The sequence below is a fragment of the Otolemur garnettii genome, unplaced genomic scaffold (genome assembly GCF_000181295.1).
Source record: "Otolemur garnettii isolate 467f Iridium unplaced genomic scaffold, OtoGar3 scaffold00080, whole genome shotgun sequence".
In the NCBI taxonomy this organism is placed as follows: Eukaryota; Metazoa; Chordata; class Mammalia; order Primates; family Galagidae; genus Otolemur; species Otolemur garnettii.
The window spans coordinates 3,422,606-3,445,985 of record NW_003852475.1 but is presented as its reverse complement, the minus strand read 5'-3'; the positions used below and the strand labels follow the sequence as shown (position 1 = coordinate 3,445,985).

Here is a 23,380-nt window from a genome sequence, read left to right as displayed (position 1 = left end):
CCTCTGGTGTATGTGGCTGGTACCCTAGCTGCTGAGGTATAGGCACTGAGCCTGAATGCTCTTTTCTAAGATGGGGATGATGTCTGATATCACCACTTCGTTCAATATTGTTCTAGAAGTTCTAGTTACAGCTATCAGGCAAAGGGAAAAAAAGCATGCAGATTAGAAAGGAAGAATTAAAACTTCCTGTTTGCAGAAGACATGATCTTGTATAAGAAACTCCTAAGAAATTCACTAAATAACTATTGAAACTAATAAATAAATTTAGCAGGTTAGAGGTCCCAAGATCATTATACAAAAATCAATTATATTTCTCTATACTTAAAATGAACAATCTGAAAATGAAATGAGTAAAATAATTTTATTCACACTAGCATCAAAAGAGTAAAATAGGAATAAATTAATTAAAGATATTAACAAATTAATAAAAGATACGTGTAAAATTTATACTCTGAAAATTACAAAATGGTGAAAGAAATTAATGAAAATCTATATTAAGGGGCAAACATCCTATGTTCATGGATTATAAAGATTCAGCACTATAATAATATTCCTCAAACTTATCTACAGTCTGTATCAGAATCTCAGATGTCTTTTTGGTACAAAAAGAAAAAAAATTCCATAGGCTGGACACAGTGGCTCACACCTGTAATCCTAGCACTCTGGGTGGATGAGGCAGGTGGATTGCTTAAGCTTAGGGGTTGAATACCAGCCTGAGCAAGAGTGAGACCGCTGCCTCTAAAAATAGCCAGGCATTGTGGAAGGCACCTGTAGTCCCAGCTACGTGGGAGACTGAGGCAAGACAATCACTTGAACCCAGGGGTTTGAGGTTGTTATGAGCTAAGACACCACAGCACTCTACCAAGGGTGACCAAGTAAGACTCTGTCTCCAAAAAACAAAAAAAAGAAATCTATGCATACTTTTTGTAATATCCAACACCAAAGATAAGCAAAAAAAGTCCTCACAAAATCAGCATGTGGCCCATGGGCCACAAGTTGGATACCCCTGCCAAGACTTAACAATTTTAAAAAAGAAAAATAGGGTTAGAAGGCGTGATTATAATTGCAATCAAAATAGTATGGTACTAACACAATGATAGATATTTAGATCAATGGAATAGAATGGATAGTCTAGATCAGTATTTTTCAACCCTTTTTATCTCACAGCACACTTGAACCTATAGTTAAATTTCCCATGGCACACTGAAATGATATTGATCAAAAAAAAAAAAGAGGGAAAAATATACTTACTGTGTTTTGAACTTCTTTTGAAAATAATTAATGATCTTTAAAAATTTTCACAGTATACCTAACACACTCTCAGGGCACACCAGTGTGTCATGGCACGCTGGTTGAAAATCACTGGTCTAGATGTAAACTACTGGACTCTCAGTGCATTCAGATGGTTCTGGCATAATTGGATAATCGCATGAAAAAGAATGGATTTGGACCATCGCTTTGTACTGTCTAAAAATCAACTCAAAATGGATCAAAGAGCTAAATGTAAAAGATAAAGCTAGAAACCCCTTAGGAGAAAACAGGGATAAATCTGCTTTGATTTGGCAAAATATTCTTAAATAGGACACTGAAAGCACTAACAACAAAAGAACAACCGACAAATTGTTCTTCACAAAAATGAGTAACTTTTGTACACCATTAAGAAATTGAAAAGGTAACCTACAGAATGGGAGAAAATATTTGTAAGAAATATATTTGATAAGGGACTTGTACTAGAATATATAAAGAACTCTTACAACCCAATAATAAAAAGACAACACAATTCAAATATAGGCAAAGGGCTCGGCACCTATAGCACAGTGGTTACAGCACTAGCCACATACACTGAGGGTGGTGGGTTCGAACTCAGACCTGGCCAACTAAATAGTGACAACTCAGCAGAAAATAGCTGGATGTTGTGGTGGGCGCCTGTAGTCCCAGCTACTTGGGAGGCTGAGGCAGGAGAATCACTTAAGCCCAAGAGTTTGAGGTTGCTGTGAGCTATGGTACCACAACACTCTACCAAGAGCAACATAGTAAGACTCTGTCTCAAAAAAAAAGAATTCAAATATAGGCAAAGTATTTGAATAGGCATATCTCTAAAAAAAAATATACAAATGGCCAAGAAGCACATAAAAAATTTCTTGTCATCATTCAGGAAGTATAAATTAAAACCACAATGAGATGCCACTTAATACTTACTAGGATGGCTTGAATAAAAAAGTCAACTAACAAATGTTGGCAGGAATGTGAAGAAATTGGAACTCTCATTTGCAGCTGATGGCAATGTAAACTAATGTACGTGATTTTGAGAACATTCTGGCAGTTCCTCAAATGATTAAACATAGAGTTGTATGACCCAGCCATTCCACTCCTAGGTATATGCCCAGGAAAAATGAGAACCTATGACCACACAGAAACTTGTACATGAATGTATATACTAGCTTTATTCATAAAATTCAAAATTTGGAAATAACCCAGATGTCTATCAGTGGACAAATGGAGAAACAAACTGTGTAACTGTACAATGGAATATTACTTGACCTTAGAAAGGAAGGAAATACTGATATACTATATAATGTGGATCAGTCTTGAAAACCTGCTAGATGAAAGAAGGAAGTCATAAAAGACTGCAGACTGTATGACTTAACTCATAAAAGCCCAGAATAGGGAAATGTAAAGAGATAGAAAATAGATTAGTGGTTGCTTAGGGCTGGGGAGACATGACAGAGGTTTGGGGTGACAGCTAAAGAATACAAGGTTTCTTCCTGAGGTGATAGAAATGTCTTAAAATTTACTGTGGTGATGGTTGCACACATCTGTGAATATACTGAAAACAAAGTGAATTATACACTTTGGGTGAATTGTATGATGTTATAAATTCTACTTTATCTGTTTTAAAAAGTAAGATATTTCAAAAAGTGTAAATGCGTAATTACTGTCAACTTTAATGGGAAGAGACCAGTTATTTATAGGTGTCACCTCTTCTACTTCTCCCTCTTCTTCCCCTTTATACCCCAAACAAGAAGATGGGTTTAGCAAATAACTGGTGTTGCAACACTCTTCAGTGCAAATGCTACCTCTAACATTCCAAGCTAGTATCTCAGAGATGTAGTAGTGATGGTGTGATGGGGGCAGGGCAGGGATGTAGTGAGACATAGTTTCTCCGAACCATGATTCATACCCAACTTAGAGCTTATAATCAACTTGTGGTAAAACACCCAGGAGGTAAGTAGCTAAAGCTTCTCTCAGTAGCATGCTCTCTCCTGAAGGAGTGACGAAACCTCATCATTTCAGACCTATACTGGTACTGGCTCAGACTGCAACACAAATCTGCACTTCTGGAGCTGTTCGTGCTCCTTTTTTTTTTTTTGACAGAGTCTCACTTTATTGCCCTCAGTAGAGTGCTGTAGCATTACAGTTCACAGCAACCTCCAACTCTTGGGCTTAGGCTATTCTCTTGCCTCAGCCTCCAGAGTAGCTGGTACAACAGGTGCCTGCCACAACACCTGGCTATTTTTTTGTTGCAGTTTGGCCAGGGCCGGGTTTGAACCCACCACCCTCAGTATATGGGGCCAGCGCCCTACTCACTGAGCCACAGGCACTGCCCCAAGGTAATTTTTTTTTTTTTTTGGCCAAGGCTGGGTTTGAACCCAACACCTCTGGTATATGGGGCTAGCGCCCCACTCCTTGAGCTACAGGCGCTGCCCACTGTTTATGCTCTTTAAGAAGTGAGGGAAGCCTGTATTGTAGGCCTGTTTGAAAACACCTGTGTGCTGTCTGTGCCAGCATGTAATAGTCATTCCAAAAGACCTCCAGCTAGTATACTTCACACCTGCAGAATGTGTCACATAAGTGGAGAGTGTGCTTAAGAATCTATTTTAGTGGCAAATATTATTTTCATAAAACAAAACAGCATACTAATCTCTTTTCCCATTATTGGTAGTTCTGAATGTTAGATTTTTTCTTTAACCATATGATCAATATGTATGTGAGTATATGAATGGAAAAAACAGGTGACAGAATCAGATGTTTGCAAGTATTTTTCCTTTTCATTAGTGTGTAAATTTTTTTCTAATTTTGGATTAACATAAAGGTATGTGTGATTAGGTTACATTGTTTACATTTGTAAGGTAAAGTCTAGTCCTTCACCCGTGATGTGTGCCATTACCTCTACTGGTTATGTGGGAGCTTACTAACCCTTTCTTCTCTCCCCACTTCTGTAATTGTTTTTCTTTCATGGAGGTTGGTAGTTGTTCATCTACTAGTTTCAAATTAGTATTGAGTACATAGAATACTTGCTTTTCCACTCTTGAAATATTTTACTAAGGAGGCTATTCTTCAACTCTATCCAGGTAAATACAAAAGTTGTAAAGCCTCCATTTGAATAGTAGTCCATGATATACACATACCACAGTTTATTAATCTATTCATGGGTTGATGAGCACTTGGTTGTTTCCACGTCTTGCCAGTTATAAATTGAGCTATGATAAACATTTGAGTACATTAGCATGTGAGTTTTTATATTTATTTATTTTGAGAGAGAGTCTCACTATGTCACTCTCGGTAGAGTGCTGTGGAGTCACAGCTCATAGCAACCTCAAACTCTTAGGCTTAAGCGATTTTCCTGTCTCAGCCTCCCAAGTAGCTGCAACTACAGGCGCCTATCAAAACACCTGGCTATTTTGTTGTTGTTGTTGTTGTTGTCTTCATTGTTTGGCAGGCCCAGGCTGGGTTCGAACTCACCAACTCTGGTTTATGTGGCTGGCACCCTAGCCGCTGAGCTACAGGCACTGAGCTAGCATGTGAGTTCTTAATATAAGGACATAAAGCATTAAAGGAAGTCAAAATAATTCAATGAACAAGTTTTAGCAATTCCAGTTATGATAACTATAAACAAAACCATTATATTTTTGTAAAGTGACAACATTTAGGTTTTTTTTTTTTGAGACAGAGGCTCACTATGTTGCCCTAGGGAGAGTGCTGTGGTGTCAGAGGTCACAGCAACCTCAAACTCTTGGGCTCAAGCAATTTTCTTGCCTTAACCTCCCTTGTAGCTGGGATTACTTTTGTAAATAAGTAAATTTCCTGTCAGTGTCAACTACTATATTTTGCTGTGTATGATACACACATTTTTGCCCACATTTTTGAGGGGGAAAATAAGAAAGTGCATTGTTCATGGGTAGTACTAATTCCATATCTATGTAAATGTTTTTTATTATTTTATTGATGCTTATGTGTTAAAAGTATAACTCTAGAAAGCATATGTTAAAAATACTAAAATTTCTTTATAATCCAAAAATAAGTACCTAAATATAAACAAATAAAAATTTGAATTAAAACTTAAAATAAAATATTTTTTTCCTGAAAGTTTGGGCCAAAAACATGAGTGTGCATTTTATATGGCAAAATAAGGTAAATGGTGTCATATCATTTTATCATACAATACTATAGGTTTCTACCACTTGAGTCTACATATAAGTACATGTATTTAATGTGTACACTATTCTTGTATAGTTATTTATTTGTTCTTTTGAGACAGAGTCTCACTTTGTTGCCCTCTGTAGAATGCGGTAGTGTCATAGCTCACAGCAACCTCAAACTCTTGGGCTTAAGCGATTCTCTTGCCTCAACCTCCCAAGTAGCTAGGACTACAGGCACCCACCACAACACCTGGCTATATTTTTGTTGTAGTTGTCATTGTTGTTTTTGGCAGGCCAGGGCCAGGTTCGAATCCACCAGCCCTGGTGTATGTGGCTGGCACCCTAACCACTTGGTATGGGCTCTGAGACTATTCTTGTATGTTTAGTTTAATATGTTAAACTAAAAAAAGTTAATGTAAAAAAAAGTTCTGCATTTCTCTCATTGATACTATTTACGCTAAAATGCACCACAATTCCATTAAAATGGGTAGCTACTTAAATTGTTAATCTTAGTAATCATAATCATAATAGGACCTAACAGGAATTTTTCCCCTAAATATTCTTTAATAGCTGTTTTCAGCTGTTAACCATATTAATATGAGCTCCTGGGAGATGTGTGAGAATTTTATAGGGGAGAGTTTTTTTGTTTGTTTTTGAGACAGATTCTCACACTGTCACCCTTGTCAGAGTGTTATGGCATCATAGCTCATAGCAATCTCAAACTCTTGGGCTCAGACGATCCTTTTCTTCAGTCTCCTGAGTAGCTGGGATTATAGGTGCCCACCACAATGCCCAGCTAATTTCTCTATTTTTAGTAGACATAGGTCTTGCTCTTGCTCTTGCTCAGGCTGGTCTTAAACTCCTGAGCTCAAACTCCTCAGCTTCCCAGAGTGCTAGGATTATAGGCGTGAGCCACTGTGTATATGGGAGTATTTTTATTGTCACATTGATAAGAAGCTGTCATTGTGCTAGCTGCCCTGATGTGTAAGTTCAGTTGATCTACTAGACTTTAACCCTCCTTTTAGCACTTACTCATAGTACTTGGTGTTTCCAACTCCTGGAATGAGTCTTGAAAATAAGGGGTCTAGAAAATAAGTTGTATGTATTTTGCAAGCATTTTGCTTTCTTTTGCCAAGTCTGTTAGCATTTGTCTGTCTGCATCATGCTTTCTACATATTTCTTAAAATTTCTTATTCTCAGATGTTAGCTCTCTCATTCTCTCTTTGACAGTGCATATGTGTGTGTGTGTGTGTGTTTTAAATTCCTTTGCTGTCAACTCAGTGCTTTCAAAGAGACTACTGAGTAATCAATCTGCTAAGCTTAACAGCTTAATTAGAGATAATATCTCCTCCTAGAGGGTATGGAAAATGTTCTAAGTATTTTTGGTTTTATAACGACTTGCTGATGTTGATGCCTACATAGGGCTAGATCTGCTAAACTCACTGCTGCTATGAGCCCACCCAAAATGCCAGTAGTTCCCCATTTGAAAACCATGACTTACTGCAATTCAGAGTTACCAGTTCCCCTCTGCGTTGCTTTAACTTGGTGTAAACAAAATGCTTAGAGTGACACTAATATTTTGTCTCGTTAAGAGTAGTGTCTAATCTTTTTTTTGTTTGTTTGTTTTTTAGAGACAGAGTCTCACTTTCTTGCTCCTGGTAGAGTACCATAGTGTCATAGCTCACACCAACCTCAAACTCTTGGACTCAGGCAATTTTCTGGCCTCAGCCTCCTAAGTATCTGGAACTATAGGCACCTGCCACAACACCTAGATATTTTTAGAGATGGGGACTCACTCTTGCTCAGGCTGGTCTCGATTTCATGATCTCAAGCAATCCAACTGCCTCGGCCTCTCAGTGTGCTAGGATGACAGGCGTGAGCCACCTCACCTGGCCCAGTAGCAGTATCTAATGTTATTCATTATTATCTCTCAGGACAGGCCAAGCTTTTTTTTTTTTTTTTAGAGACAGAGTCTCTCTTTATTGCCCTCGGTAGAGTGCCGTGGCGTCACACAGCTCACAGCAACCTCCAACTCCTGGGCTCAGGCGATTCTCTTGTCTCAGTCTCCCGAGTAGCTGGGACTACAGGCGCCCGCCACGACACCTGGCTAAGGCCAAGCTTTTTGTAATAATTTTCATTGAGAAATAACAATGAAAATGGTGTCATGGCTCCTTATCATTAAAAAGAACACACTGGATAAGTTATTTTCTTGCTCTACTATTCATCTTTGCTACATGGTTTTTCTTTATATTAACAGATATTTTGGTAAAAGGCCTCAGTGGGATTGTAGAGGGGCATCAAATCTTAATGAACTTCACCAGCTATTAAGTGACATAATGATTAGAAGATTAAAGACTGAAGTTTTAACCCAGCTGCCCCCTAAAATCAGACAACGCATTCCATTTGATCTTCTGCCAGCAGCAGCCAAGGTGAGAACCTTTATTTGATGGAAAGTCTTACTTTAAATCATTTAAATTATATTATTAAAGATTGTACATATTTAACATTTCACAGATAGAAAGGTCTGCTTTCTTTAAATAGGTTTAATTAATAGAGCTATGAATTGGTTTTGTATCATTTCAGGGAGAGAGCAGAAAGAACTTAATTTTGGTCATCAAATATGTGAAAATAGTTTCCTAATGATTAAAAAATATTTTTGCTGAATGTAGAGAAAAAGTACTTCACTTGCAATGAAGATTTAAGAATTCTAAATCCCAATAATTATTAAGGGAAATTGTGTTTTTCTTGCTCTAGGATTTTTTTATAATATGTCTTCTGGACATTCTAGAAGACATTGTGTCTTCTTTAATAATTTGGATGCAACCATTTCTTGAAATCCTAATACTCAGTGATCATGTTGTAAGAGGTGAAACTCAACATATCAGAAAGCCAAAAATATGTTTTGCCTAATCTTTATTCATATTTACTTTTGTGTCATGTTTATATATTCTCTGAAATTTCTTCAAATCTAGACATAATTTGGGCCACAAAGAGTTTTTCATTGTTTTATCTTAAAAGTTTAGAGAAAGCATTTTGTAAACCCTGAGCAAATTTTAAAATGAGGATGATCTAAGTTCCATTATTATTTTAGCATTAGAAAGAAAAATAAAATGAAATAAATATGTGCTTATATTACATTTTATTTAACTAATATTTATTTAAATAAAAACATGTCTTTTTGCAAAAATTCTTTGGTCCCATGTATATTTTTCTACCATACAAAATGGATTTAAATTCTTATGGATTTAAATTTTTATGTTCACTTCGTAAAATATGTATATCTCCTTAAGAGGAAGCTGTAATTGTTCGATTTATGTTGTTAGCAAAGGGATTTTTTTTTTTTTAACCCACAGCTTGGCATTGGTTTCTGTAATTGGCATGAACATGTGACTGACCTACCTCTGCATTGATGTTTTAAAATGAACATGTTGGCATCTTTGGGAATTTTCTTTTTATATCTTTCTATACAGAAAAGAAAAAAAGGACATGATTCATGACTGCATTAATTGTTTTGCCCTTGATGCTATATCCCTAAACAATGTTATTTTCTCCCACATAGGAGCTGAATACCAGTTTGGAAGAGTGGGAAAAATTAATGAGAGGTCCAAATTCAGGTGCCACAGAGACTGTTATGGGGTTGATTACTCGCATATTTAAACAAACTGCTATTGCTAAGGTACTCATTGCTGGGCCATCATGTATTTATCTTCATATAGATTATCCAATGTGTTTTAATTTTTTTATTGTTGTTTGGGGTTCATTGAGGAGATAAAGAATTAAGTTACACTGATTGCATTTGTTAGGTAAAGTTCCTCTTGTAATTGTGTCCCACCCTTAAGAGGTATGCCATACACAGTAACCCCTAACCCCCTGCCTCCTCCCCACTGCCCTCTCCCTCATTCCCCTGCCCCCCACCTTGAATTGAGTTTTTCTCTTAGGAGGGTATGTATTAGATTGTCTACTGGCTTCATATTAGAATTGAGTACATTAAATTTTTGCTTCTCCATTCTTGTGATACTTTACTCAGAAGAATGTATTCCAACTCAATCCAGGTTAACACAAAAGATGTAAAGCCTCCATCTTTTTTAATGGCTGAATAGTATTCCATGGTATACATACCATAGCTTGTTAATCCATTCATAGGTTGATGGGCATTTAGATTGTTTCCACATGTTGGCAATTGTAAATTGAGTTGTGACAAACAGTCTAGTGCAAATATCCTTATAAAATGAGTTTTTTCTTATGGGTAGATGCCTAGTAGTGGTATTGCAGGATCAAATGCAATGTCTAATTTCAGTTCTTTGAGGATTCTCCATACTTTCTTTCAAAAAGATTGTATTAGTTTGCAGTCCCACCATCAGTGTAAAAGTGTTCCCTTCTCTCCACATCCATGCCAGCATCTGCAGCTTTGAGACTTTGTGATGTGGGCTATTCTCACATGTCCACAAAATTGAACCTCCATCCTTACTTTGTACCATATCAAAAATTAACAGTTTGTGGACATGTGATGCATGATTGTATATGTGAGTCTATGAACTATTTTGAGTTAATTTTTGATATGGTAAAAAGTAAGGATGGAGGTTCAATTTTTTGATTTTTGTTTTGGTTTGTCTTTTTACATGGGGATTTTCAATTGTTCCAATATTCTTTGTTGGGAAGACTATTTTTCCCTCATTAAATTTCCTTAGCACCTTCATCAAAAATCAGCTGGTTATAGTCCTATGGATTGGTTTCTGAATTCTGTTTTGTTTCATTGGTATATTCATTTAATCTTGTACTATAGTGGCTTGATTACTGTAGCTTTATAATAAGCCTTGAAATTACATAGTATTTATTCCTGCTTTATTCCTTTTCAGAATTATTTTGTCTTTTGTAGGTCCTTTGCTTTTCCATATGAATTTTACAATCAGTTTGTCAAGTATGTGCAACTTTTATTGCAATTGTGTTAGATCTATTGATTGATTTAGAAGCATTTACTTCTCATGATATTCTCTGATCCCTGAACAGAGTATCTCTCTCCTTTAATTTAGACGTTTTTTAATTTCTCCCCACAATGTTTTCTGATATTCTTTTTTTTTTTGTTGTAGCTGTCATTGTTGTTTGGCAGGCCTGGGCTGGATTCAAACCCGCCAGCTCTGGTGTATGTGGCTGGCGCCTTAGCTGCTTGAGCTACAGGCACCATCCTGTTTTTTAATATTCTTGAATATATTTTGTTACATTTTTCCATAGGTATTTCCATAAGCTTTTCTAAATATTTAGAAAATATTTATTTCTTTTCTAAATTTGTTTTAATTCAAAGTTCCAACATTTCATTGCAAAATAATAGAATTATTGATTTTCATATAATTCATTGTTTTTATTCTATGACCTTGGTGAACTCACTTTAATAGTTCTTTTGGCTTGGGGGTTAATTCTAGAACATAGAGGATTATTTAGTTTGTTCATAATGACACTTATTCTTTTCTTCCTTGTAATCTCTATGTCTTTTTAAAATTTATTTTACCTATCATTTTGAAGGAAAACTAGTACAATTTTGAATTTAAAAATGATAGGATTGGGTGGTGCCTGTGGCTCAAAGGAGTAGGGCACTGGCCCCACATGCCAGAGGTGGCGGGGTCAGGCCCAGCCCCAGCCAAAAACTGCAAAAAAAATAAAAAATAAAGAAATAAAAATGATAGGATTGAATCTCTCTTCCTTGTAGGCAGTCTTTAAGAGAAAGCAGTTAGTCTTTCACCATTAATTTTGCTATTATTGGTAACTTTTTCATAGATAACTTTTCTTGTATAGAGGAAATTTCCTTGTTCTTCTAGTTTGTTGAGAGGAAAGATGGAACATATAAACATTTCTTTTGGCAGAGCAGGGTCAAAAGAGATAGGTATGCTAAAAGTAGGTAAGAAAACACTTAAATTCTAACATTATTATTAATATAAAGACTGGGAGTAGGCTGTTTTAACAGTTAAAAATAACAAGGGATCCTGACACCAGGGATTCCACACTCACAAACTTTATTGTCATTGACCTAGACCAAGTGCTAATGAGGAATCCCATGAGTGTCCCCATTAAGGGAGCACAAGCTCAAAACCCTGCCTATTTATATGATCTTTTTCTCATACTAAACAAAAGCTTTAAGCCCTTCCTCTAGCTGCGAAACCCAGTCTGTGATGGAAAACACACAAAAGTATAAAACACAGTTATAAAGCAGACACACAAATGAGAAAAAGAAAAGTCCCAAATGATACCACTGTAGAAAACTACCAAATCATAATGACAATAATAAAGAAAGAAAAGTACAAAAAATACACAAAACAATCAAAAGATAGTTAACAAAATGACAGAAATGGGTCCTCGGATGGCACCTGTGACTCAGTGAATAGGGCGCCAGCCCCATATACTGAGGTTGGCAGGTTTGAATGCAGCCCCAGCCAAACTGCAACAAAAAAATAGCCAGACTTTGTAGCGGGCACCTGTAGTCCCAGCTACTCGGGAGGCTGAGGCAAGAGAATCGCTTAAGCCTAAGAGCTGGAGGTTGCTATAAGCTGTGACGCCATGGTACTCTACCAAGGGCGACAAAGTGGGGGGAAAAAAAAGAAAGAAATGGGTCCTCACATACCAAAAATAACCTTGACTGTTGGGGCAGGAGGAAAACATGATCCAACTATATGCTGCCCACAAGAAGCTCATGTCATGTGTCAAGTCACATATAGACTGAAGGTGGATGAATGGGAAAGATATTTTACACAACCAGTAACCAAAGCAAGCATGAGTAGCTATAGTTATATCAGATAAAACATTTTAAATCAAAAACAGTAAAAAGAGACAAAATCATTATATAAATGGATAAAGGGATGATTCAGCAAGAAGATATAACAATTCTGGCTCTGTGCATATAGCACAGTGGTTATGGCATTAGCCACATGCACCTAGCTGGCAGATTTGAACCCAGCCTGAGCCTGCTAAACAACAATGACAACTGCAACAAAAAATAGCCAAGGGTTGTGGCAGGCGCCTGTAGTCTCAGCTACTTGGGAGGCTGAGGTAAGAGAATCACTTAAGCCCAAGAGTTTGAGGTTGCTGTGAGCTGTGAACGTCACAGCACTCTGCCAATGGCACCTAATGAGACTCTGTCTCAAAAAAAAAAAAAAAGATGTGTGACAATTCTAATATATATTCACACAACACTGGAGGACCCAGATATATAAATTACATATTATTGGATCCAAGGGGAGAGATAGACTCTAAAACAATAATAGTTGGGGACTGTAATACCCCACTTTTTGCATTTTGCAGATCATCTAGACAGAAAATCAACAAAAAAAGATTGGCTTAAACTATGCGTTAGACAAAATGGACCTAATATAACATTCAGAGAACATTTTATCCAACAGAATGGACATTCTTCTTGTCAGCACATGCAACTTTCTTTCTAGGATAGACCATATTTTAGGTGACAAAACACGTCTCCAGAAATCTTTTTTAATTGAAATTATATCCAATAACTTCTTAGACACAATGGAATAAAACTAGAATCATTAACAAAATGAATTTTGGAAACTGAACAAGAAATTGAACAAGTTTCTGAATGGTCATTGGGTCAAGGAAGAAATTTTGTTTTGTTTTGTTTTTGAGACAGAGACTCAAGCTGTTGCCCTGGGTAGAGTGCTGTGGTGTCACGGCTCACAGCAACCTCAAACTCTTGGGCTCTAGTGATTCTCTTCCCTCACACTCCTAAGAAGCTGGGACTACAGGTGCCCGCCACAATGCCCAGCTATTTTTTGTTGTTGTTGTTGTTGTTGCAGTTGTCATTATTGTTTTAGCTGGCCAGGGCCAGGCTCAAACCCATTAGCCTCGGTGTATGTGGCCAGCGCCCTACCCACTGAGCTACAGGGGCTGTCCAAGGAAGAAATTAAGAAGGAAATTTTGAAACAAATGAAATTGGAAACACAACATATAAAAATTCATGAGCTATAGTGAAAGCACTGCTAAGATGGAAGTTTATAGTAGTAAGTGCCTACATCAAAAAAGACAGATAATTACAAATAAATAAACCAAAGATATATTTCCAGGCCAGGCATAGTGGGTCATGCCTATAATTGTAGCACTCTGGGAAGCCAAAGTGAATAAATTGCCTGCAGTCAAGAATTTGAGACCAGCCTGAGCCAGAGTGAGACCCCGTTTTTAAAAATAGGCAGACATTGTGGTGGGTGCCTATAGTCCCAGCTACTTGGGAGGGTGAGAAAAGAGAATCACTTGAGCCCAAGTGTTTGAGGTTGCTGTGAGCTATGATGCCATGGCTCTATGACACTACCAAGGGTGACAAAATGAGACTCTATCTGAAAAACAAAGACAAAGAAAAACTTAAGGTACTAGAAAAGCATGAAAAAATGAAACTCAAAGATAGTAAAATGATAGTAAAGATCAGAGCAGAACTGAATGAAATAGGGACTAAAAAACCAAACAAACAAGAATCATTGACTAACCAAGAAAAAAAGTGAGAAGACATATACAAAATCAGAGATGAAAAAGGAAACATTGTAACTGACAGTATAGAAAAGCAAAAGATCATCAGAGACTGCTATGAACATTCATACACTAAAAACTGGAAAATTTAGAAGACATGAATAAATTTCTAGACACATGTAACCTACCATGACTGAACAAAGAAGAAACAGGAGACTGGGTCTAGTGGTTCATTTCTATAATCCCAGCACTCTGAGAGGCTGAGGCAGGTGGATTGCCTGAGCTCATGAGTTTAAGATCAATCTGAGCAAGAGCAAGACCCCAGCTCTAAAATTAGCCACGTGTTATGGCGGGCGCCTGTAGTCTCAGCTACTTGGGAGGCAGAGGCAAGAGAATCAACTGAGCCCATGAGTCTGAGGTTGCTGTGAGATATGTCGCCATGGCACTCAGCCCCAGGGCAGACTGAGACTCTGTTTGAGGAAAAAATAAAAAGGAACAGGAAACCTGAACAGCCCACTAAGGAGTAATGAGATTAAGTCAGTAAAAAGTCTTCCAACAGAGAAAAACCAAGGATCAGATGGCTTTACTGTCAAATTCTTCCAAACTTAAGAAGAAGTAACACCTATTCTCATACTATTCCAAGCAATTAAAGAGAAGATAATTTATCCTAACTCATTATGTGGGGCCAGCATTACCTCTCTACCAAAACCAACAAAAACACAACAAAAAAAGAAAATTATAGGCCAATATCCCTAATGAACAGACCAATAGATCCTCACCAGACTCCTAGCAAACCACGTCCAACAACACATCAGAAAGATAATATACCATGCTTAAATGGGACTTTTCCCAGGCACACCCATACAGTTCAACATACACAAGTTGAGACACATGATAAATCACATCAGTGGAATTAAGGACAAAACCACATATGATCATCTCAGTGGATGCAGAGAAAGCATTTGATAAAATACAGTATCCCTTAATAGTAAAAATTCTCAAAATACTAGACATAAAGGGAACATACTTCAATATAATAATAGCCATGTATGACAAACTCACAGCTAACAGCTTTGTGATTGGAGAAAAACTGACAGCCTATGCTGTAAGAACTACAAGAAGACAAGGATGTCCGTTTTTTCTACTCCTGTTCAATGTAGTACTGGAAGTCCTAGCCAGAACAATCAGGCAAGAGAAAGAAATAAAAGGCATCAAAATTGGAAAAGAGGAAGCCAAATTGTTCCTTTTTGCAGCTGACATCTTATATTTACAAAACCTAAAGAGGCCATCAAAAAACCCTTAGCCCTCTTAGAACTAAAAAACAAATTCAGAAGAGTTGCAGGTACAAAATCATGCAAAACCCAGTAGTGTTTCTCTATGATAACAATGAACTGGCTAAGAAGAATTCAAGAAGGCAATCCCGTTTATGATAGCCACTAAACAAAATAAAAATACTTCAAAATAAAATTTAACCTCGGAGATGAAAGAGCCCTACGTTGAAAACTACAAAACACTGATGAATGAAATGGAAGTGAGCACAAAGAAATGGAAAGACATCCCATGCTCATGGAATGGAAGAATTAATATTGTCAAAGTGACTACACTACCAAAAGCAATCTATTCTTTCACTGTAATCTCTATCAGAATGCTAATATCATTTTTTAAAGAAATAGGAAAAAATCTAAATGGAACCAAAAGAGAGGAGAAAAACCTATTGAATGGGAGAATGTATTTGCAAGCCATTCATTCAAGGGACTAACAACTAGAACGTACAAGTAACTCAATAGCAAAAAATAGTCTCATTAAAAAATGGGCAACAATTCTGAATAGACTTTTCTCAAAAGAAGACAAAGAATAGCAAGGATGTGAAATCAAACTAAGTTTCTATCAACAGACAAATGAATAAAGAAAATGTGTTATCTATGCACAGTGGAATACTACTCAGCCATAAAAAGAATGAAATGCTACCATTTGCAGCAACATGGATGGACCTGGAGATTATTGTGTTAATTGAGATAAGTTAGGCACAGAAAGACATATAACACATGTTCTCACCCATGTGAAAACTAAAAATACTGATCTTATGGAAATAAAAAGTAGAATGATAGATACCATAGATTGGGAAGGGTATGAAGAGTAAAGAGAGGTTGACTAATGGGTACAAACATATAGTTAGATAGGAGGATAAAGTTGTAATATTCGGTAACATAGTATGGTAACTATAGTCAACAACAATGTCCTATATATTTCAGAATACCTGGAATACAGCATTTGATATGTTCCCAACACAAAGAAACGATAAATGCTCCAAGCAATAGATCCTAAATGCCCTGACTTGATCATTACATGTTCTCTTAATGTATCAAAATACCACATGTATGTCATAAATATTACACATCAGTAAAAATGTTTAAAAATAACTATAAGAATAAATTAGCAGAAGGAAGAAGATTACAAAGAGCAGAAGTCAATGAAATACAAAAGAAAGTAATAAAGAAAATTGATAAAACTAGAAATTGAGTTTTTGAAAAGATGAATAAAATGTATAAAACTCAAAATAAAAAAAGGAAAAACTGATTTTACAGCAGTAAAAGAGAATAAAAAGAGTATTCCTACAGACTCTATAGGCATTAAAGTGATAATACGGGAATATCATTAGCAACTTTACATCAATAAAGCCAACAAAGCTCAGATGACTGGTCAGATCCCATAAATATCATAGCGGATTCAAAAAGAAATTAAAAATATGATTAGTCCTAAATCAACTAAAGAATATTTTTGTATCATTAATCACCCTTGGCTGGGCATGGTAGCTAACACCTGTAATCCTAGCACTCTGGGAGGCCAAGGTGGGTAGATTGCCTGAGCTCACAGGTTCAGGACTAGCCTGAGCCAGAGGGAGACCTTATCTCTAAAAATAGCAGGGCTTTGTGGTGGGTGCCTATAGTCCCAGCTACTTGGGAGGCTGAGATAAGAGAATCTCTTGAGTCCAAGAGTTTGAAGTTGCTGTGAGCTATCAAGAAAAAAAAGAACCACCCTTCATTGAAAATTTCATGACTCAATGATTTTATTGGCAAATTCCATCAAACATTTAATATAAAAGTAAAACCAATTCTAGAACTTTTTTAGGAACCAGAAGAGTAAGAAATACCTTGCAACTAATTTTATAAAGCCATTATTACTCTGCTACCAAGAACAGACAGATGTATCATAACTATGTATCTAAATTGACTATACTCTTCATTAAGGTGAAAAAAAAAAATTTTTTTTTTAAGAGACAGAGTCTTACTTTGTCGCCCTCAGTAGAGCTCTGTGGCATCACAGCTCACAGCAACCTCCAGCTCTTGGGCTTAGGTGATTCTCTTGCCTCAGTGTCCCGAGTAGCTGGGACTACAGGCGCCCACCACAACACCTGGCTATTTTTTGTTGCAGTTTGGCCAGGGCCGGGTTTGAACTCACCATCCTCTGTATATGGGGCCGGTGCCCTACTCATTGAGCCACAGGTGCCACGCTAAGGTGAAAATTTTTAACGAAGTATCGGCAAGTTGAAACCAGTAGTAGAGAAAGAATTATTTATACTGGCAATATAAGGTTAAACATTGGATTTATTGATCACTACAAATCACAATATAAAATTGGAAAACTATATGATTATCCCAGTGGAAGCATTTGACAGAATTCAATACTTATTCATGATAAAATTTGTCAGCAAACAGAAGAAGAAAGGAAGTTCTTCATCCTAATAAAAGATAAAAACTTACAACTAACATCATACTTAATGCTAAAAGTCTGAATGCTGTTTCTCTAAGATCAGGAACAAAACAAGAGAGTCTGTTCTCATCACTTCTGTTCAACATTATTCTGGAAGTCTTAGCTGAGCAATAAGAATAAAGAAATAAAGGCATATAGATAAAAAGCAGTAAGTGAAATTGTCCATATTCACAGACTATGTTATTGTGTACTTGGAAAACTAAAAAAACACTTCAAGCTACTTGAACTAATGAGTGAATTTATCAAGGTCACAGAATTCACATTGAATATACAAAAACCATTTCTAGTTATATATATCAGCAATATAAAACTGAAGGTTGAAATTTTAAAAATACAATTTATCATAGCATCAAAAAACATGAACTATAGTAATTTAAGATAAAGTTAATAAAATACATGCAATGAAAACTACAAAGCATTGTTTAGAGTGACTAAAGCAAATTTAAACAAGGTAGAACACATTTGTAAGTCAGAGGAATGGTTATCAAAATGCCTGTAGTATTTATTATGGACATTGACAAGATAAACATAACATTTATGTGGTGATGTAAAGGACTTACTGTAACCAAAACAATTTTGAATGAAATTAGAAGACTCACATTACATGATGTAAATATTTCCCACAAGATTACAGTAATCAAGATTTTATGGTAGCATAAAAGTAGACATATAGATTAATGAACTAGAAAAAAAGAAGTTAGAAGACTCACACTACATTTTATAAATACTTACCAAAAGTTATAGTAATCAGGACTTTGTGGTAGTAGCATAAAGATAGAGGTATGTACTAATTAATCTGAAAAAAAAGGAATCCAGAAATAGAACCTTGCATAGGTTATCAGTTGGTGTGTTAAGAAAGGAGATGAGAACTCAATGGTGAAATGATAAGTTTGTTCGACAATTGGTACTAAGACAATTCATGAGGGAAAAAAGGCATCTTGACCATTAGTTAATGCCATACGTAAAAAATTAACTTAAAGTGAATCATAGAATTAATTATAAAAGTTAAAATTATAAAACTCATAGTAGCACAAATATATAAAAAATATTCCCAACCTTTGGTTGAGACAATGTTTAGATGGGATACAAAAAGCACAGACATCAAAGGGAGAAAATGGATTTAAAACTTTAAAACTTATGGTGATTAAAAAAAAATGTATGTGGTAATAAAAAAATCACTGTTAGGAAGATAAAAATGCAAAACATAGGTTGTAAGAAGAGATTTGTAATACATTCCCTCTGCTCCGGTTTTCTATCATAATTTTTTATTTGATTGAAATTTTTGGCTTTATCAGTGTTCATTGTTTATAGTGTAACGACTCTCTTAAACATTTTAAAATTAAGCTATAATTACATTTCTTTTCTTTGACAACTATTGTTTATCCTGGAGTTAGTAACTATCTTATTTTTTTTTTTGTTTATCTTGTTACATAGCTTTTTTATACTTAATTCCAAACACAGAATGCTTGCCTAGGGAAAAAATATATATGAGAACCTTTATTTTGGGGGGGGGGGAGTTTCACATATTGTTCATATATGAGAACCTTTCAGACCATTTCTTATCTGTATTAAGAAACCCTGGTTGGAAGTCAATTTTGATAATCAATAGGAAGCCTGCATCTAATTCCCAGGATCCTTGAAGGAAAAGAAAGGAGATGAAAAAGTAGGTTGTCCTCAAATTGGGTCATGTTCCCAAAGATTAATGGCCACATAAGACCAATTCCTGTCACCCCACTTCCCTAGAGTTTTTAGTCATTTTTCATTTTCTCCCTGCTAGAACCTCTATCCTGAACTACCTACATAAATCGGAACTGTGAATTCCTATTCCTGGGCTATAGCCAGAAATAATTAGTTCATGGCATTACCAAGTTGAAATTCTTTTTTTTTTTATTGAATGGTAACTGTGTACATTGATGCACTTTGGGGGTACAGTGTGGTGTTTTCACACACAATCCAAGACACTTCCATCAAACTGGTTAACATAGCCTTCATGTAACTTTCTTAGTTATTATGTCAAAACATTCATATTCTACTCATAGAAAGATTCACTTGTACCCTTGCAAGATGAACCACAGAAGTGAACCCTCGAATCCCTCTCCTTCCACCCTCTCCCCTTCCCTCCCCCCATATCCTTAGGTTGTTATTAGGTTATAGCTTTCATGTAAAAAGGTTTAAATTAATTTCATAATAGATGTGTGTACATTGGATACTTTTTCTTCCATTCCTGTGATACTTTGCTAAGAAGAACATTTTCCAGCTCCATCCATGTGAATATGAAAGACGTAAAGTCTCCATCTTTCTTTATGGCTGCATAGTATTCCATGCTGTACATATACCACAGTTTGTTGATCCATTCGTGGATCGATGGGCACTTGGGCTTCTTCCATGACCTGGCAATTATGAATTGGGCTGCAATAGCATTCTGATACAAATATCTTTGTTGTAATGCGATTCCAAGTTGAAATTCTTAATACATTTTCCCCAGAAATATTACTGATTTTTAGTAGAGTTCATAGTAATTGGGAATAATACAGTTTGCCTACATTATAATTTAAATAAGCTTAGCAGGAGGTTGCTCGTTATCAACATTTAATATTGTTTTCTATAAGAAAATATGTTTCAGAGTTTTCCCTAACCAGTTTATAAATGAACTTAATATATAAAGATTATAATTTGGTCATTCTATTGTATGTATGCTAGTGTTGAAGCTTCCTTTCTTTGATTAATGTTTTCCTGATTAATTCAGTAAATAAATATTTGTTGAGTGTCTACTTATGTGGGAATGTGCTAGAGAGGCATGGTGAACAATATATAGTATCTACCTCGCAAAGAACTTGCCCTCTGTTTGGAAAGGCAACAAAATAAATATTCAACTACCATAGAGTATATTTAGTCTTTAAAAAACATGATGCTGTGAAAGTACATGGGATTAGACATCTGGCCAAGTCTTGAGGGTACAGTAAAGATATACCAAGAAATGAACAAGTAAGTAAGATGTAGCCAGACAAAAAGGGAAGGAGTGAAATAAGAAGTAGATAGGGCTTGTGGAGTTGAAGCAGTTTGTACAAACTCATACAGATTAACCAGAAGGAGCATATTTAGGGAACAAAAAGTAGGTCAACACAGCTGAAGCACAGAGTGTTAGGGAGGAATTCTGACTGAGACTAGGCTGGGCATCTTTGAGAATAGTAACTACATCCTAAGTTCACAGATCATAGTTTTTCATTTATCCTAATGGTTCTTAGCAGTTAGTTACAGTGAAATGGAGTAAATGACCGGATGTGTGCTTTAGAAGAATAACTGTGGCTATGGGAGAATGGATTGGAAGCAACAAACCAATTCGCAGATTGGGATGCCTCACTGATAATCCAAATTAACAGTATTGGTGATCTAAACTAAGGTAGTAGCTGTACTACATCTTAAGTAGAAAGAAAGGAATAATCCCAGAGATACGTGTATTAAGAGAATATAATCAGGCTGGGCACCGTGGCTCGTCCCTAAAGTCCCAGCATTCAGGGAGTCCGAGACAGGCATATTGCTTGAGCTCAGGAGTTCGAGATTAGCCTGAGCAAGACTAAGACCCCATCTCTACTAAAAATAGAAAAACTGAGGCAGAAGGATAGCTTGAACCCAGGAGATCAAGGTTGCTGTGAGCTATGATAATGCCATGGCACTCTACCCAGGGCGTAATTAAAGTACAATCAAGTAGACATTGGTGACTGAGTATGAAGGGGAGGGAAAGGTTATATTCTCAACTTCTTGCTTGGTGTCTTAGTCCTCTTGTGTTGCTGTAAGGAAATACCTGACTCTGGGATAATTTACAAAGAAAAAAGGTTTATTTGGCTCATGGTCTTAAAGGCTGTACAAGAAGCATGGCACCGGTATCTGCTTCTGGTGAGAGCCTCAGAAAGCTTCCATTCATTGTGGAAAGTGAAGGGGAGCAGGCGTCACATAGTGAGAGAGGGAGCAAAAGAGAGAAGAGAGGGAGGTGCCAGGCTCTGTTTAACAATCAGTTCTAGCTTGAGCTAATAGAGCTTTAACTCACTCATTTACCATAAAAACAGCACCAAACCCTTAATGAGGGAACTGTCCTCAGGACCTAGACACCTCCTTCCAGCCACCACCTTCAACACTAGGGATCAGATTTCAACATGAGACTTGGCAGGGCCAAACAAACCATATCCTAATCATAGTGCTTTTGTTTGATGTCAACTGGATTAATGTTTGTGATGTTCATCAAGTCTGTAAAAAAATAGGAGAGACATTTTGTGTTTAGACCCTTATTAAGTTTGATCTTCAGCAAATTCAACAAGACACACGCTGTTAGATAATGGAAGTTTTCTAACTCTGCAGCATCATTTTAGAAATACCTTTCATTGGCTCAGCACCTGTGGCTCAAGTGGCTAAGGCGCCAGCCACATACACCTAAGGTGGTGGGTTCGAATCCAGACTGGGCCTGCCCAAACAAAAATGACCACTGCAACCAAAAAATAGCCAGGCATTGTGGCGGGCACCTGTGGTCCCAGCTACTTGGGAGGCGGAGGCAAGAGACTCGCTTGAGCCCAGGAGTTGGAGGTTGCTGTGAGCTGTGATGTCACCACACTCTAACCAGGGGGATAGCTTGAGGCTGTGTCTAAAAAAAAAAAAAAAAAAAACCTTTCACTAAAGCATTTGTACAACTCTATTGAAGAATTTATAGATAATTTAAACTTATCTAATTATGTTTTGTCTAAATTTTGAAAAGCTTGATAAGAGTAAGGAGGAGAAATTTAAATAATGAATTTTCAAATAGAAGCATTTGTGTGATTATTGCTGATAGTAAAATGAATTTTTCATTATTTGTATATTTAATTTTTAAAAAGCTACAACTACATAATAAATATATTAAAATAATGGGTAAAGTATAAAATCTTGTTCTTGTCAGATCTTAGGAAGTGAATACTTCCTCTATACTTTAACATGAATTAGTTTAACACTGTTTACTAATTGTGCTAAGTTTGAGAGCGTTGGGCTTAGAAAGGACCTCTGAGGGTTGGCCATCTTTCCTCTTCCTGTGCTATAGGCAGGGATATGCCTGAACCCTTCCAGACTAATGAGTTTCCGTCTGTCTTAATTTTCTTTCCTTTTCCTTTTTTTTTTGTTTTTTTGCAGTTTTTTGCCAGGGCTGGGTTTGAACCCACCACTTCTGGTATATGGGGCTACTGCCCTACTCCTTTGAGCCACAGGCACCACCCACTATCTGTCTTAATTTTATAGATCTCCAGGATAAAAGGTGTTTTTCTCTACTATAATCTTTTCTCTTTTTCCCTCATAACCTATGGTGCCTTCTAGGCAGAAAGGAAGACAGTACCAGTGCTTCAAATAGGTCATGTCAGCAAATTAGGTCATACTGATACGATGAATTTTAAAATATACAGTGCTATACTATATAATTATGGTATTGGCATATATCATTCATGTGCTGTACAAACATTTGTGCTGGTCTGCCATTTGAGTTACATGTACTTCTTAGGAGGACAGAAGTAAGCATATTTTAAGTATATTTGTTAGTATCTCCTTAGTGTTGTTATTATTGTTATTGAGCTCTCTTTTTCAGATATTTCTTAATGAAAGGAAATAAAATGATCAACGTTACTAGTAAAAAGTCAATTAATGAAGAATCTCAGATAATCAGAATTATTTTTCTTCTTCTGTGTTGTTTTTATTGCTTTGTAAGATTTATTTATTTATTT

General features: G+C 36.3%; 1 protein-coding gene across 1 annotated transcript in view; it reads left to right on the top strand.

The window, feature by feature from the left end:
* The window catches only part of ZRANB3 (zinc finger RANBP2-type containing 3), a 287,380-nt gene that overhangs the window by 176,572 nt on the left and 87,428 nt on the right, over positions 1–23,380 (top strand). Inside the window, exons 7-8 of the mRNA XM_003794377.2 lie at positions 7,678–7,849; positions 8,980–9,096. Coding sequence (XP_003794425.1) covers positions 7,678–7,849; positions 8,980–9,096 — 289 coding nt within the window. The remainder of the gene's footprint in view (positions 1–7,677; positions 7,850–8,979; positions 9,097–23,380) is intronic.